The 17,240-nt window shown below is 46.8% G+C and overlaps 2 protein-coding genes across 2 annotated transcripts in view; one reads left to right on the top strand and one right to left on the bottom strand.

The window, feature by feature from the left end:
* Window positions 1–94: 94 nt before the first annotated feature.
* Window positions 95–6,379, bottom strand: si:dkey-202e22.2 (netrin-4). Its single transcript, XM_060063859.1, has 10 exons — window positions 5,603–6,379; window positions 4,563–5,062; window positions 4,040–4,360; window positions 3,218–3,344; window positions 2,616–2,804; window positions 2,117–2,333; window positions 1,789–1,919; window positions 1,631–1,699; window positions 928–1,098; window positions 95–641 (listed from the first exon to the last, which is right to left on the bottom strand). Exons 1-10 carry the CDS (start codon window positions 5,724–5,726, stop codon window positions 505–507), a joined length of 1,986 nt encoding a protein of 661 aa, XP_059919842.1. The 5' UTR covers window positions 5,727–6,379; the 3' UTR covers window positions 95–504.
* Window positions 6,380–13,081: 6,702 nt separating this feature from the next.
* dnah1 (dynein, axonemal, heavy chain 1) overlaps window positions 13,082–17,240 on the top strand; it is a 48,223-nt gene continuing 44,064 nt past the window's right edge. The window contains exons 1-9 of the mRNA XM_060063849.1: window positions 13,082–13,213; window positions 13,532–13,592; window positions 13,670–13,844; window positions 13,955–14,117; window positions 14,226–14,358; window positions 14,529–14,681; window positions 15,146–15,407; window positions 15,637–15,794; window positions 16,740–16,951. Of these exons, the coding sequence (XP_059919832.1) occupies window positions 13,708–13,844; window positions 13,955–14,117; window positions 14,226–14,358; window positions 14,529–14,681; window positions 15,146–15,407; window positions 15,637–15,794; window positions 16,740–16,951 (1,218 nt within the window). The 5' untranslated portion in view covers window positions 13,082–13,213; window positions 13,532–13,592; window positions 13,670–13,707. The remainder of the gene's footprint in view (window positions 13,214–13,531; window positions 13,593–13,669; window positions 13,845–13,954; window positions 14,118–14,225; window positions 14,359–14,528; window positions 14,682–15,145; window positions 15,408–15,636; window positions 15,795–16,739; window positions 16,952–17,240) is intronic.

Below are 17,240 nucleotides of genomic sequence, written 5' to 3'. Positions count from 1 at the left end.
GAAATGGAAATCTGAGAAGAGTAACATTGGCATGTGTTCGTAAGAGATCCAAATAACTTACCCCCTCTCTTTGAACAAATAACCGTATTCCAAAAACATAGAAACTGTTTATTAGTTATTTTACATCCAAATGTAACTACGTCAGAAAAGTTTTCTGCATCCACCCTTTAATATAAGAGGTTTCTGCTCGCCCTCATATAAAGCCTGCAGCAGGCTGACACCCAGCCGGCTACTGTATCACACTCCAAAGCCTGTTGGATCTCTTCCTCCCCTGCCCTGTGTTAATACCATGCTTTACTTAAAGATACATTAGGAGAGTTACACATTCTCACTGCACACAGCCTGGTACTAGGCAGGGCTTTCAGAGATACACCCAGTACCGGCAACCGAAGGTGGAAGTAGATCCAAACAAGCGCCTACTTGTTATTCATCCTTGTATTGTCCACTGATTCCGTATGACCACGTTGACAACCATCATCTTTGTGTATGGTTTAGGATTGTGGCTCATGGACATTCATGCCTGAGGCCCTTTGATAGGTTCAAGCCTAGTCTGGGTGTCCAGAGTGCCACCACACTCTGCAAAGTGACTAGTAATTGGCCAGTCTCGGGATCCTCTGGGCCAGCCAGAAGGTAATCCATACCTGGAGAAGGGATGCAGGCATCTGTCAAAGGTACTTTTGTGATGAATACAAACCAAAGTAGAGCCAAAGTAGTTGGCTCTATGTCAAAAAACATAGAACATAGCTAGAATACGTCTACACCCAAAGGACATATGCTTTGCTTTAAAAACTCAATAGAGCGCAATATACCATAACGTTGTACGTTAAAGACTGACATCACTGCCAACGTCCATTGCACAGCAGTCTCCACACACGTTGCTGTCGCATGGTAGATCACGTGATCAGTTCCTCGGAATAGCGTACCTACCTGGGTTGAGGATGGGACAGGTGCAGCCGCGACTGGTCCAGGTGAGAGGGTAGACACTGAGGGTCCCCAGAGACAGGGGCACCTGTCCAGAACGCAGGACCTTGCAAACCTTGACCTGCACCTCTGCATGGCTGCCCTTGTCATGGGCGGACAGCACACTGATCCTGATCACTGCAGTGAGACACACACAGTGCACAGACAACACAATACATGGGGAGTGACTTACAAGTTATTTCCCAACTCCTGTTATGTTTAGAGTTGCAAATCGCATGCATGAAAACATTACCACTCATTGAAGTTATCGATTAATCATAATTAATGAAATAGAAGACGATGTCCTTCTCAGTTTAATTTTTATTTAAACAATTCCAGTGCCATATTAGTAATGTGATGCATACATTTTTGAAGCACAAACAATTTCAACCAACAGAATAACAAACAATGAGCTTCTCGCCCAAAATGGCTGCACTCCTTTAGTCCTTTGCCGGTCCTTGAGTAGTAAACGTAACAAACGTCGAAAAGGGGCACAATTACTGCCATTTCAGGAATAACAAGGAAAAGCAAAGCAAACCCAAATTGTAAGAAATTGTACATAAAAAATACATTGTCGGCTGAGACATTTTGAATCAGTTGAACACCTAACAGCGATTAATTGATTGACGGTTAATCATTAACATCCCTGGTTCATAGTCATGCTCCCTACCATAGTCGTGTTTGGCTTTACAGAGGTCAGACAGACTCCTCAGCTTCCTCTCCTTACAGGCACACTTTCCTGTGAAGGATCATCAGAACATTAGAACAACGAATCATAGCGGCGGCATTATACCCGCTCGACCAGGCACGCCGGAGCACCAGGGTTACCTGTGGAGCGCAGGGCGGAGACGGCCTGGTCCTTGGGCCACACCGCCTCCCCTTCATGGGTGAACATAGGCTCCCCATCAGGGATTCTTCCCCCAATGGGTACGTGGACAATCTGATTGTCTGCGTAGCTCCTATAATATAAAAGATACATTTGATCAACGGTTATTTTGTATACGTTATATCGTTAATTCTGTATTAGAATGTGTGTCGTAAGCAGATTGCTCTCTTTTTTTTTTTTTTACACAAAACTATATTTGATGAACAGTACTGTTGACTTCTGTGAACAGAGTAAAATTAATAGCAGATCAGTAAATGCCTTTTTCTCCACCTGTCTAGGCACTGGCCGGTGTTGGGGTCGCAGGCCTGGGGGCAGACACAGGGCTGACAGCCCTCTGCACCGAGGCCCCAGTGTCCAGGCATGCACTGGCTGCATCTCACACCTCCCACCCCAGCTTTACAGGTACACTGACCACTTCTAGAGTTGCACCAGGGCCCCTTCTCTCTGTGCTGCAGCGACAGAGAGCCCAGAGGGTCACACCGGCACCCTGAGGAAGAAGGAAGGAAGACAGCTAGACTCATCTATAGCCCTCCTGCTGCTGTCAGCATGTGCAGTTACACATAATCCCCTGCAGAGGGAGCCGCTGGATAACTGATTCCCAGAGCAGTAGTTATGTCCTCCATCACAATAACGTGTAGTTTAATAGCTTGATGCTAAATAGCTTGACAACACAACATGCAAAAGTCTGATCAAATCAGTCAAATCAACAACTCTTCTCCCTGACCGACTAAAGAAACACCACCCATCACCACGGACTGCGGTCTCATACGTATGCAGGCGTGGGGTGAGTTCAGGGGCAGGGAGGGTTGGCGGTGGTAACCGTGACGACAGCGCTGACACCGGCGCCCCACGGTGTTGTGACGGCAGTCGTCGCACACGCCCCCACTGGTGCCTTCGGAGGACAGCCACGCCCGCTGGGAGAGATGGCAGCTGTCCGCATGGCCGTGGCACTCGCACTCTGAGGGGAAGAGGAATCAACAGAAGACATGAGCAATGTTATTTCTTATGGCGTCTCCTTCACACGTGGGTACTACTGTGATCTCGGTACTACAAGAGTAAAGTCGTCAACCAACCATTACCACTTTAAGCATTGCGGGTCTCTCAGTTTGCGTATAATAGAGAGGCAGAAGGATGTAGGGGCTGGGGTGTTTGGCTGCCAGCCAAAAGGTTCAGCGTCTTACCCACAATGTGTACCTACAGGCCTCCTTGCAAGGCTTAAACCCACCTGTTCCTTGATGATATGGATCTGAATTCACTCTACATGTATAATCTGCTAAATAAGATTATAGTACTAAATAGTTAAAAGACCGGACGTATAAGTCAACCAACTGCCACTCTGAGAGACAGTTGTTGTGTCTTCAGGTCACTCACTCTGACAGCTGTTGGGTGCTCCGCTGCTGCCATTGGCCGGTCTCCAAGGACGATCGTTGTAGAGCGGGGAGCACCTCTCACAGTGGTCCCCCGCGGTGTGGTGACTGCACACACACCTCCCGGCCACCTGAGGGGACACAGCCGCTGGTCACTGAGATCCTCTCACTGAGTTACAATCACAGAAGGGGAACGGGCAGGAAGGGTCGTAAATCACTGCCAGACGGCCGCTGGAAACATGCGGTAGGTCAGCGAGCTATGTAGGGTTATTATTGCACATCTCCCGTACGTTCCACAGCTGGACAAAACATCTGCACACCTGTGTTGACAATCCTGTCAGCGTTCATGTGCCAATGCAATAACATGACGACAGACCCACACGCAGGCATACACACGAACGCACACACACACACACACACACACACACACACACACACACACACACACACACACACACACACAGACACACACACACACACACACACACACACACACACACACACACACAGACTCACACACACACACACACACACACTCACACAATGCACATACACACGCACGTACATACCCACACATGCATACTTAGTCACATACACACACACACATACACTCAGACGACTCACAGACACATTTACACATGCATACTCACGTACAGACACACAAGCATACTCTTTCCCACACACACACACACACACACACACAAATAAACACACAAACACACGCATACAGACACACTCACACAATCACAAACAGAAGCACAACACACACACGTTGTGAGTACTCCTCCTCTAGTCCATCACAACGACTCGTTCCTCGGTTTCTCACCCAGTTGCTGTCCCGTGGCAGGGCCTGGCTGGCGTTGTGGGACACACAGTGCTCCCCGTGGCCGTGGCACAGGCAGGTTCCTCTGGCCAGCAGGGTGTAGATGGAGTAGTAGGGTGCCGAGACGGGATCCTGCGTCGCCTTGGGAACTCGGGTTGAGTTGGACGGCCGCCCCCCCTCCTCTGGGGGGTCCAGATGGGCGGGGCAGCTCTGGGCCTTGAGGAGTCTGACGCGGAGGTTGGTGACGCTGAGCCGGGCGAGGGTCTCTGGGCTGTAGGGGTCGGTCACCCTGATGCTGCTGGAGCTCAAGGTCCGCACTATCACCTGGGCACAGAGACACCGGGCACAACTCAATCCCGCTTTGTCTGCAGCCTTCCTCTGAGAATCCTTGAGCAAGACGCCCCTACCTGCGCCTCAATGACCTGAGTCTGGATTTGGGTTCCCTTTGGAAAAAGGCAACTGCTAAATTAGCAAACAGTTAACGATGGTCTTAAAGTCCTCAATGGCTCATGATGCGTCCACTCACCTCCCCGCCAGTGCAGGGTGTAGCTTTGCTGTAGCGGGAAGTACAAGGGCCGCCGGGCTCTGTGACATCGTCCGGGAGACCAAACTCCAGGCTGCAGTTGTGGGCAAACAGTTTGAGGGTCTCCCAGGTTCGTCCAAAGTCCCCCGAGCGCTCCACAGCCATGGCCCTGGGCCGCGGCGAGTGGAACCGTAGGACCACATGGGACAGACAGAAGCGGGTCTCTAGATCCAAGCGGATCTCATCCCGCTCAGTGTGGGGACGGGCTGCGCCCGATGCCCACCAGGTACCCGGGTGGGAGAAGGGGTCGTCGGTCATGTGCGCGGGGGGATGGGGTTCTTCGGGGCAGGGCCCTGGGCTCTCGAGGGCCCCTTGGTGGCGGGAGGGGCATGGCCGCTGCAGGGGGCGGGTGTCTTCGTAGCAGCCTGTGAGGGTGGTCAGAGTCCGGCCGCTGGCCAGGTTCCCGAGGGGCGGACTGCAGGCATGACCCGCACACCTGGAGGCTGAGGAGGCAGAGGGAGGGACGGATTACCTTCTAGAGGAGACTGAGGGGGAACAAAGGTTTTCAAGGAGAATCCTTCAAAAGCTCAGGGTGTATTCTCGGTAGAGATGGTAGGGATACGTCTCTTGGGTGTGCGCATCAGTTTTGCCACATCAAATATTTAAACCTAGAGCCTTGCTACTGTTATATGGTACGAAGTCTGGTATAACCGCCATGGGGCAAAAGCTTTACAGATGCATACAATACATGTTTAATAAAACAGATATTCAACTGCTTCCTTTAGATTATGAGTACTACCTTTTCCCCATGGGAGAGCTTGACGAGTCTCTTGTTGCATCTATTTAAAACTCACAGAATGATCTCCATAAAGCTATCAGATTAACCACACGATTGACCTATTACCCGTGATAAGGTAAGATAAAGGCTAGAAGTTTAAACATTCACTACAACAAAAGAAAACATTGATAGGTAAATAAATATCCCACCATTTCAATACGATTTGATCAATATTAAACCAATATAGTAACCGAATCCACATTACCTGCCCCGGTGCGCATCAGCGCAACAGACAGACAAAACAGAACTGCTTGCATCTGGAGTCGACTCCAAACCTCCATGCAGTGAACGCACTCTCCTCTGTTTCCTTTATTGTCTACACTTGCCATAGGAAAGGAGTGTTGACATCATGTGCCTTTATCTCCCTCACGACCAATGCATTTCCTTTAACGGGCAATTGCGCAATGTCCTCAAGACGCGCACATGCATCAGTCCACGAATAATTCTACAATTATTAACATCCAAATAGTAGAGCATCCATGTATATGCAGGCTTTGTCTTGTTGCGACAGGTCGTGTGTCCGAGAACCTGGCAGCAGGTGGTCAGCCGCCGGGAGAGGTTGTGATGGATTCTGCGCTTTAGAAAATTTTGTCATGTCCAAATTCCAGCTGTTTGAACCGTTCAATGTTTGTTAAATAAGAAAAAAAAAAGAACAAAGGAGGGACAGCGCTGACCTCCGGCTCTTTACGCACGAGGCATTGGACACGGGGACGCCGTGCGCATCCAGAAGTCTGAACCTCCTTGTGGAAAACGGGCTGCTCTTGTCCTCCACTTGCGGTAAACCGAGTCATCCACAAGGATTCCGCTGAAGAGCGTGAGCACTCAGTAAGGCGACGGGCGCGAGCAGTCAGTAAATAGGAGAGAGCAGTCAGTCAGTGGAAAATAATGAGCAGTCAATGAGCAGAAGAGAATGAGCAGTCAGTAGAAGGGCGTGAGGAGTCAGTCAGTAGGAGAGCCCGAGCAGTCGGTCATTAGAAGAGCGTGAGCAGTTAGTAAGAAGAAGAGCTTGAGCAGTCAGTAGGAGAGCTTGAGCAGTCATGGAATAATCTTCCCCAACATATTAGGGTAGCAGGGTCTGTGGATCCTTTTAAATCTAGGTTGAAGTCATTTTTGTTCTCAAAACACTATGGAGTGTAATCTGTTGTTGTTGTCCTAAGTCATTATTGTTCTTGTCCTAAGTCATTATTTGTTTTAAGACTTTTTGTTTTCATCAATGTTCTTATCAATGCATTGATGTTGTTTTTTATCTGGAAGTGTTCTGAGACCATTTGGATGGTGCACTTAAAATAATAAATTGAGTGATTGATTGATAAGTAGAAGAGCGTGAGCAGATAGTAAGTTGAAGAGCGTGAGCAGTCAGTAAGCAGAAGCCCTTTGTTGGGTTATGACGCTGAACGTGGTTAATGTGAACCAGCCGCGCAGTGCATACCAGTCAGACCAGGTCCCGCCGTAACCAGAGCCTCATAATAGGGGCGAGGAAAATTTGTTTATCTACTCCTGTTTTTCTGCAGCAGTAATTCCATCTTGCACGTCTCTTTGAAATTCAATTAGAAGAAACGTCAGGCAGAGCTGGCATGAAAGAAAAAATACTGTCATGTTCCCGACTCCAATTGACACCAGGAGCTTTACTGCCATTCATTCACGTTCAGAATCTCCTGTCTCACCGCACGTCTCAACAGACGACTGCACTACAAAGAAATAACACACGTGTTCCTTCTAGTGATGGCATATGAAACACTTTCTATTTAATTGTCTTCCCACTAATGATGTCAACATCTCCAAGGAGCTGGCAGTGAACTCCCGCCCCTCCGGCAAGGTCAAGACATAAACAACAAGCCTCTCAGGTTTTATTGCACAAAGTAGCTCCAAAATTGGAATGGAGTACCAAATTGAAATGTTATATAAATCTCCTTAATGTGATGCAAATGTTTTTTGCTGAACAGCTAATCGAAAAAGTTCCGAATCAAAAGTGAAAATGGCAAAGAATGAGCTAGCGTCTCGATGCAAGATGTTAAGAACATCTTGAACGCTGCAGAGACAACGAGGCATTCTACTAAAGAGAGGTACAAAGAAAGAGTCTAGTCTTTGTATTACACTTCACCAGCTTTCGCTCCCGCAAGAGATCCCAGCTGTCTGGGACCAGAGAAACAGAACAGAGAGAAACTGTATGATTCAGAAACCCATTCTTTATAAAGAACACTTAAAGTGCATCATTCTGTAACAACTTTCTGTAACTTAAAGTGCATCATTCTGTAACAACTTTCAAACCAAAATTTTGTTTGAAAGCGTGACGATAAAAATTATCTGGTTGATGCAACGATGTTGTATTGCCAAGTAGTCAGCGAGTTAAGCAAGGATACCTCATGACACCCTGAACACAACACACATACAGTATAGTTCTACCAGTATATTAAGATTAGTGAGTTAAGTAAGGATACCCCATGACACACTGAACACAACACACATACAGTATAGTTATATCAGTAGGATATGTTCAGCGAGTTAGGTAAGGACACCTGATGAGACACTTTATGTCCTGACCGTCTCCCTGTGCGTGCGTACATGCTCTCAGAGATGTTGATATGTACCGATCTTCTCCCCTGTGTGTGCGTACATGCTCTCAGATGTTAATATGTACTCACCGTGGCCCCTGTGTGTGCGTACATGCTCTCAGTGATGTTAATATGTACTCATCGCGGCCCCCAGCCGCGAGGGGTCAAATACCAGGCAGACGAGGTCAGAGGGATCTCCTCCCAGACCCGTGACCCTCCCTCTAATTGCTCCTCTTTCTCTCATTTAGCGGGGCTTAGCCGCGGCGGGGTTAGGGAGGCTGTGGCTGCTCCCTCCCGGGACCCCCTCTTCCTTCCTCCCTCTCCCCCGTGGTGTTTGTTCACGGCGCTGCTCAAACATGCGTGACTTTCGAGGAACATGGGGTGTAACTTATGGCTTCTCCCTCCCCCTTCCCCCACCTGTCTCCTCACTGATATAGTTGTGTCACCGCGTCAGCTCCAATGTTCTTACAGGAACAAAGCTCATTAAGTTGCCCTCTGGCATGACCTGACCGGCCATCCATGTGTGTCCATAGACACACGTAGACAGACGTGATCGCTGGGAGACACAACTGGGGGGCTTGGTTACCAACAAAGGTCAAGTTGGCAGTTATAATATTCTACTCCATAGGTCTAGTTCAAGGTATGCATATTTTTTTGCTGTTTGATGTACTTTTCTATTCCCTTCCTTTTTATAAGCTAGTTTTAAAGGTGATTTGGTCAAGTTAGCAGTTGACTGTAATGTTCAGAAAGGGTTTAATTTGAAGATAATCTGGGAGTAGTGGTGCCATATTTATAGCTGAAGCTGTTTCAAATTGTAACTGCAAATACAGAAAAATTGCCAAAATATAAACTCTTACTGGTCTGCTATAGCATAATGAATGCATGATGTCTGCACCATTATCAAGATGCAGCTGACCACATGCTACAGATTTTACTTGTGATTATAGCTACGAACAGACACATCCACACATATCTATTATACTACTTGTGCATTCTTACAATCAAATGCAACCACCTGTTTACAGATTTACTCAGCTTTCCTTTGTCCAACCAATTAAAGACAACAAGGCCATTGGTGTTTTTCTCAAACCAATTATTTAATAACAGGCAGACCTCTTTGATGATTCTTCCTCATAATTCATATCTGGACCACTGAAATGGAGAAGCCCTTTGAACGGGGCTCCATTGGTGATAAAAGAGCAGTTGAACAAGATCCCTCACGGTCGGGACAGTCGAGGGCGATAAATAAATACAACGTACGTACAAAAGAACAAGCAAAATTCCACAAAATGTAGTGCTTACGCCATCTCCCACATACACATGTTCATACATGTTGCGTGCAGAATTTAGAGCTACCAGCACCTCGTATGTGAAATATTTTACAACCCTTGTGGTTTCTGACGTTTTAGTGCTGAAGTGGCTTTGGTCCCCCCCCATAAAGGTCACTGGGAGAACTGGGCAGAATGGGAGGGGAAAATAAGAGGCAGATGTTCCTACTAGGCTCATGTCTGGACACTTTTCTGCTTTAGGGTCCTTCCCCGATCATTAAGCCTTTGCTTAACTAGCATGCCGCAGGTCTACCTGTGGTTCAACCCTTCCCAAATGGACACCTTGATATCCGTCCAGGTCACCACCAACGGCCCAAAGCCCCAAACTATATAAAGTGTGACTCACACATGCCTGGTCTAGGTGCTGTATACACTCTCAAAAGAACCTGGTGGGGGTAATTTGCCTTTGGCTACCAAAGTAGGAGTATGTATTCCTTCTAATAATTCATCCTTATACACCAGACGCTGTACCAGCAGAGCCAGAAGGATCCCTATTACCCCGGTAACTTTTTGTGACTCTCAAAATACGCACAGCGAGACTGAGGAAAAGTGTTTTCCACCAGTCAATCAGAGGCCTTTCACTTTAACCCTGGCCATATTGCACAATACAATTTGCAACTCTCCCTTTTTAGTTTTATATATATTGATAATATTCTTAATTTCTGTTAAAACGCGTGTTGTATTTTATTTTATTTGTATTCTATTCTTTTATTTATTTTTCAAGCACAGAAATATGGAGTATGTGACACAAACATCTCACTGCGCATCCTGTATGAGTATGTGAAAAAACGTTGAATCTTGAATCTTGAAATGTTATGTTATTTAAATGATGATGAAGATTTGCTGTTCATTTTGTGAATACTTCTATCTACTAGAAAAAGAAGTATACATGTGTGAAAAAGGTTTTTACATGAACTGGCAACACACCCGGCTGTCAAACACTTGTGACCGTGAAAAATGTTAACCATGTGAAAGCATTCCCGACAACATAATGGAACATCACATGTAAGACAAGGTGCACTACATATGCAGTTTGCATGTGGCTTTGTAAAAATACCTGACATTGTGGGTCAATAATGTGAGACCACTCCATCCTCCTGCTTTGCCCATCAGCGTCCCAATAAGAAGAGAGACGCCGGCGTTTGATCCTGCGGACCAACATCTGGTCCTCAGTAGGAGCTATACTTAGAAACACATGCTGCTAACATTACTGTAAAATAGGAGTTAAATTCACTCAGACGTGACCCCCACACCAGCCCAACACAGTCAAAAGGATGGGGACCAGAAGGCAGAGAATGAGAATGAATCAAACACACCGTTTGGGAGAAGGAATCGATGGGTGGCTAAGTGCACTGGGTGGGCGTGCACAGAAGTAACGATGGAGTTGTTTGATGGTTGGTATTTGGCCAGCCGGTTAACTTGAGGATATAGCCGCTGTCGACCGAGTCATAAGGCAGCAGGGTGATGGGGTGGATCAAAGCTAATTACAAGCATATTAGGATTTAATTGGCTCAACCCAGCCAGCACTGCTCGCCCACATCTGTGTGATCAGGTCCCATTGTGGACGTTTCCCGGCCCGGGCCAACGGCCTCAGAAACTGCCCACCAACGCCTGGTAGTCGGCTATGCCCTGACGACAGGGTGGCTGAGGAAGCTTTTCGTGATTTGTCTTGGATACCATCTTGCCCACATCTTCTCACATGACAATTAGGCACCTGATAATGATTATTACAACTGTGCGGTCCGCGAGTTGTTTGGCATTGGAAGGCAGAGACGGGGATATGATAATGTCGTCATTAGATGTGGTTTGGCTTTTGTCCCCATGGGAAGTCCTCTGTTGGCTTTGGAGCACTACAATTGCTGGCTGATGTCATGGCTTTCCATCTCAGCTCTGTGCTCACTCTGCGGCGAAAAACAGACTGAAGGTTTGGTCGGGTTATAACAGAATCACAGAATAAACCTAGAGCCTAGAGCAGCTCACCTATAGCGACCGGTCAACCATTACCAGAAGGCCTCCAGATATGTCCTTTTGGATTTTCGCTCAAAATGCAGAATGCAGAGGGATTCTCTGCATTCCTGATTTTGCATTCCTGCTTTCGCAATGAAGCACACCAGGGACCTGAGTTGGAGCTTTAATGACATGAGGCCTTGTCATCCACCATGGGAAAAAGGCCCAAACGTGGGGCCCTTGTGACCTAGGAGTGTGGGGATAGCAGGGGTTAGGGGGGTTGTCTTCTCCCTTCAGACACTTGGAGATGGGCATCAACCAGGGGTTGATGGGAAGAGAAGTTTGATGGTGGTGTGTGTTTGTGTGTGTGTGTGTGTGTGTGTGTGTGTGTGTGTGTGTGTGTGTGTGTGTGTGTGTGTGTGTGTGTGTGTGTGTGTGTGTGTGTGTGTGTGTGTGTGTGTGTGTGTGTGTGTGTGTGTGTGTGTGTGTGGGTGTGTGTGTGTGTGTGTGTGTGTGTGTGTTTCTGTGTGTGTGTTTCTGTGTGTTTTAGTCAGAACCATTACTGCCATTAGCATCAATATTGTTGGTCAGAACAGCTGGCAAGTGAGAGGCTAACCCATGTAGAGAGAAATGTCAATTATTGTTATTAGTCTGGTAACTGTACATTATTATTGACTCTTTATGTACAGATTAAATACGTTAAATCTTTCCCATCTATGTGTGAACTTTAATCAAAATTTCAAGAATTAAGTTTTTTATCATTATAATGTTTAAAGAGGTGTATACAAAGATATTAACATGAGAAGCATAACTTCATGCAGCTCTCATTTATGGATGCAGCAGTCTTTTGTGGGTACCAGAGTTCATGGTTGAGGATATATTGCTTTTGTATTTGTGATAGAAACAAAAACCTTATCATACAGTTGACAGAATGAAACTATATAAATGAAAGGGGAATATAATAATAATAACAAAACTGAAAATTTAACCTCAAAAACCCAGGTAAGTAATTTTGTGCAATAATTCGTTAGACATGTTCGGAAGACATTGTGTTTGAGCTGACTATATAGCGTGATCCTTCAACTGTACATGATTGATAACATCTTTCAGTTTCAGCAGAGGTCTGTCTCCATGTGTAAACCCGCCATCTGTCGACCGGTGTAGGAACACGCGCTCTGGCGGCCGGTGTAATCCCGCAGACTGTCGTTCTCTGGCGGCTTGTTTAAACCAGCAGTTTGGCGCCCTCTGGCGGCTGGTGTAAACCAGCAGTCTGGCTCCCTCTTTCGGCTGTTGTAAACCCGCTGTCTGGCGCCCTCTGGCCGACCGGTGCAGGAAGGAACCTCCCTAACAACCGTTGCCGTCTCAGCGCGTCAAACTTTTGAATTGGAAACCGAGATTTCTACACAGAAGTTAAGAGTAACCTCTTCAGGTAGCTATCATGTATAGATATTGCGTTTGTTTCCTACTTTTAAACATATTGTGGTCTTACTGTTCGATTTAAAATACAAGAGAATAAGGCTAGTGCGCACTGTTAAAGGTATCGTTAACCTTAAATATGATCAAGAAGCCAACTGTCGTTGAACGGTAAAGTTAAACTGACGCCTCAACGCTTTCAGACAAATAGCTAGAATAGTGTCACCGCGTCCACTGTTATTGTTTGAGCTTTTATAAGTACATTATTGAAAAGAAAGCAGACTTTTCATTTTCTTTGTAAACTAACTTGTGGACGTTTTCTACGTTGACAGTATGGAAGGCAAGCACCTGCCTCATTTTGGGATCTTGGTACCGAGACCACCCCCCAGACCCCCAGAGACCCCCAGACCCCCAGAGACCCCCAGACCCCCAGAGACCCCCAGACCCCCAGAGACCCCCAGACCCCCAGAGGTTTTTCGTCATGGGACAAAACTACCACCTATCAGGAAAACCCCAGTGAATGAACCGACCGGTCTATACTCAGATTTGATCACTAAGAGAGTGTCTACAAACAAGGTACAATTTAAACACATCATACACAGCACCATGTATTAACACAAATTCACACATACATTCACACACACATTCACACATACTTCCAAACACACATTCACGTATACACGCAGGCATCCACACACACACACACACACACACACACACACACACACACACACACACACACACACACACACACACACACACACACACACACACACACACACACACACACACACACACACACACACACACACACACATAATTGCTTGACAGAATGGTTGCATGCAATGCAGTAACCATTCTGCTGACCGTTCATTCATTTCTATTTCTGTTTAGTTTTCAAGCGACAGACCAGAAACCCAACGGAGCTCTCTCTGTCAGCCCAACACCCCAACAGGTCAGCTGCCACTCGCAGAATAGGTAACACGTCGTTTTAAAAGGGTATTTTGTTATTTATTCTTTCCTATCTTTCAGTGAAGATCTTCCAGGTGGCGGCTGATGTGTATGAGCGGATGGAAAACCTTCCTCCAGGACCAACCACGGAGCTGCCGCCCAACACTGACTTCTATGCCGGGGCGTATGCAGCCAAAGTCCAGCTGCCCTATCAGTCCATACCTGGCAAGACCCCCCGCAAGATAGAGATCGAGAGGTACGCCGTGGGTTCAGAACAACAGAAAGGCATTGGTGGAATCCACATCACATTGTTTGGTGTTAGTTTGGGTCATGTGTCCCGTTTCTTCTTGTTTTGTTTGACCTTAGACGGAGAAAGGAGTACATGAAACTCGACATAGAAAAGCTCCTGTCGGAAAAAGGCATAGACGCTATGCACCTTATGCCTGTACATCAAAGCAGTGGTAGTGAGGACCATGTGCAGAACCCAAATCAACCTGGCCCGCCTGCGTCAAACTATCTACCCTTGGAGGTAGGCCTTGTCTTGTTAAAACACCTCGTTTTAGATCCATCTATACAGTGTCATGGTCTGGCTGATATCAGAGACTAAGCTGTCCGTCGCCGGCTCCTCCCCCCTCAGGTGTTTGACAATGAGGAGTTTGACTGCCGTACGCCGGCTGACTGGCTGGCTCTGGGCTGTGCAGAGGCCTCTTCTGAGCGGAAGCCTGTCCCTGCTCGGGCGTTGCTGCCCACCGACGACCAGCCTCCACCAGGTACCTTCAGTGGAGCAAACTGCCCTAAACAGCCAATATATTAACATTTGGTTGTGCAGATAATGGATGGAAATGTCTGTTCTTTCATAACATTTAATTGAGTGCATGATTTTTTTTCACATAGTACATTTATTGGATATTTGTTGATTGTTTGCTTTTGTTCTCTGCAGAAGAGCCTGACAGCCCCAGTGGTCCCCACAGCTGGCAGGTGGTGGGGGTTCTGGCCTACAGCCAGGAGAAAGGCCGGTACCTGGTGCAGAAGGCAGATCAACACGGCCGATTACGGGAGCAACAGATCACCCCCTTTCTGAACGGAGGGGCCGGTAAGGGCATGTACTCTGCTGAGCATCACGTCATTTGGGGACATTTTTACTTTCATCTCTTTTAACTCCGTTTTTTTATCAACCATTATTCATAGCTCATTTTGGACATGGTAATTTAACGCAATTTGAATGCAGTGGCAGTTCCTTTAAGGAGGATTCTGCCTGTCCACAAGGCGCCCTCCTCTTCCCACTTGGTTTTGTGGAGTTATTAGGGTAAGGGGTAGTCGGACAATGCCTTTCTGTGATGCTCAAAGAGTCATTTTGCAGATGCTTTTTTCCAAAGCAAATTGCAACATTTAAATGTGTTCATTAAGGGGCAGGTAAGGGCAGGGCCACTACTCCTCTGGCTTCTGCGTTGAAGCCCAGAACCTTTCCCCTGGGAGTCGAACACCTTCATCCCCAGACTATCCAATACTAGTCCCTATTCACCTGGGTTGGACTCCTCCATCTTCTCCCCGGTCCAGGTGACGATGTCCTGCCAGGGGCTGGGTTCTGGGTGCCCAGGCTCCGGCTGCTGTTCACCGCGGAGGACCCTCGGGGGTTTGCCGAGCGTGTGCAGTGGGCCCAGCGTGCGAGGGAGAAGGCGGAGGCCATGATTCTGTACGGCCTCTCTGTGGACTGCATGCCTGTGTGGAGTGGGACGGGTGGGACGCCCTCCTTGGACGCGGCCACTCTGCGGCACATCTCGGCCGACGCCCTCTCCACGCCTGGACTCAGAGGGAGGACGTAAGCATGGCTCATGACGGCATCATGTTGTCTCCCAGGATCTGGGTCACGGTGGGGATAGGAGACAGAGGTGGAAGAGATAGAACACAAGTAGATATTGCATAGGAAACTCTTTTGATCAATCATCTACTTTAATTATTTATTATTATTTACTCTTTTATCACTTTATAATAGCAAAATATCTAAAATAAAAGATATATAATGCCCATATGATGCCATGCTGTGTCAGGCTGCAGGAGTGCGTAAAGAGGCTGGAGGTGGAGATGAAGCAGGAATATGATCACACCATGAACCGCATCACCTTTGAGAAGGTGGTGAGGAGTCACCCAGAAGAGTTTCCAAACATCACGCTGCCGCAGCCACAACCCTGGCCAGTACCACGCAAAGGTGTTCATATATGTATTTTTTTGTGTGTGTGTTTGCACTTGTACTGGCAGCCGTTTCCCCAGAAACGTACTGTTTATTTACAAATAAATACGGCAGATTGCTGTAATCTCAACATAAGCATGCAGCTGTAATATGTAATATGTAAATGTACATTTATTTGTAAAGCACATAATAATATGACAGTAATCTACTGGCAGCAAAATGATAAGGCTTGTTCTGTTGGACTCCTTAGGTCTTAGCTTTCATAGTTTGTGAAGATAGCATGATGTTCAAAGATCGTTTTCAAGCACATTAGCATTTAGCTTCTACTGGAACTAAACCAGAGATGTAGAAAGCACTTAGCCTCTAGCAATAAAACGCTGCTCGACTACGAGATCAGCCTTCTGCTTCATCAGCCAGAACAAACAACCAACACAGGGGTTATCCCATCACCCTAAGTGCCCTATTTCCCCCAACCTCACCAAGGGGAAATGTTATTTTCCCAAGATTCTTTGCTATTCGCAGTATATGGCTGTAAATGAACACATTGACCGATGAGGTGCTTGAACGATCATTGAGACTCCCACAATGCACTGTTTCTCACAGCATTCCATAATCCTAAATACAGTAGATTACTGTTAGAATTTCGCTGTCAATATACATCAAAGTCTTACAGTGTGTGTGTGTGTGCGTGTGTGTGAACGCATGGGAGACAATGTTTGTATTTTTGTGTGTGTGTATGTGTCTGTATGTGTGTGTGTGTGTGTGTGTGTGTGTGTGTGTGTGTGTGTGTGTGTGTGTGTGTGTATGTGTGTGTGTTTGTCTTTGTCCATGAGTTTGTTTGTGTGCGTCTTCGTGTGAGTGCATGGGAGAGCATTTGTGTGTATTTGTCTGCATGCATGTGTTTCATGACTGTGGCAGTGACAGGACTGCGTGTCCATGACTGATACGAAGATGTGTCCACAGGCTGTTGGTCTCTCCCTGATTATCCCTTCAAGAAGAACCGAGCTGTATTTGTCTTCAGCTGTCTGCTGACCAAACCTGAGGTGATCGGCGCTCTGTCCGAAGTATGCGCTCAGTGCAACCGCCTGGGCACCATGTGTCTCTTCCACATCACGTTCAGCAGGCCGGTGCGTCTGGAAGCCTTCGAGCTCATCCAGTCTCAGATGCGTTCGCAGGTATTGCCATCAAAGCTTATTGTGAACGCTTTTTGATTGTATCAAATAGAAGAAACCAACAATAACAAAAAAAAAGAAGTGAAACTGTGATGTAGGGCCAGAGAACATTTCATAGACATGTTTCAGAGAATGTTTTTTGCTTGGTCAAAAATCATGTTAAGCCCATAACGGGGATATCAGAGACATGCAAAAGAGAGAATACCTCAAACTCACGCACAAAGTCATACCGCTTTTCTCTTCTGAAAGAATATCCCAAACTATCAAGAACCAAGCCGCCCCTGCTCCTCCA

Source organism: Gadus macrocephalus, chromosome 1 (assembly GCF_031168955.1).
Source record: "Gadus macrocephalus chromosome 1, ASM3116895v1".
Lineage (NCBI taxonomy): Eukaryota > Metazoa > Chordata > Actinopteri > Gadiformes > Gadidae > Gadus > Gadus macrocephalus.
The sequence above is the reverse complement of the archived record's forward strand: the minus strand, read 5'-3'. Positions and strand labels throughout refer to the sequence as shown.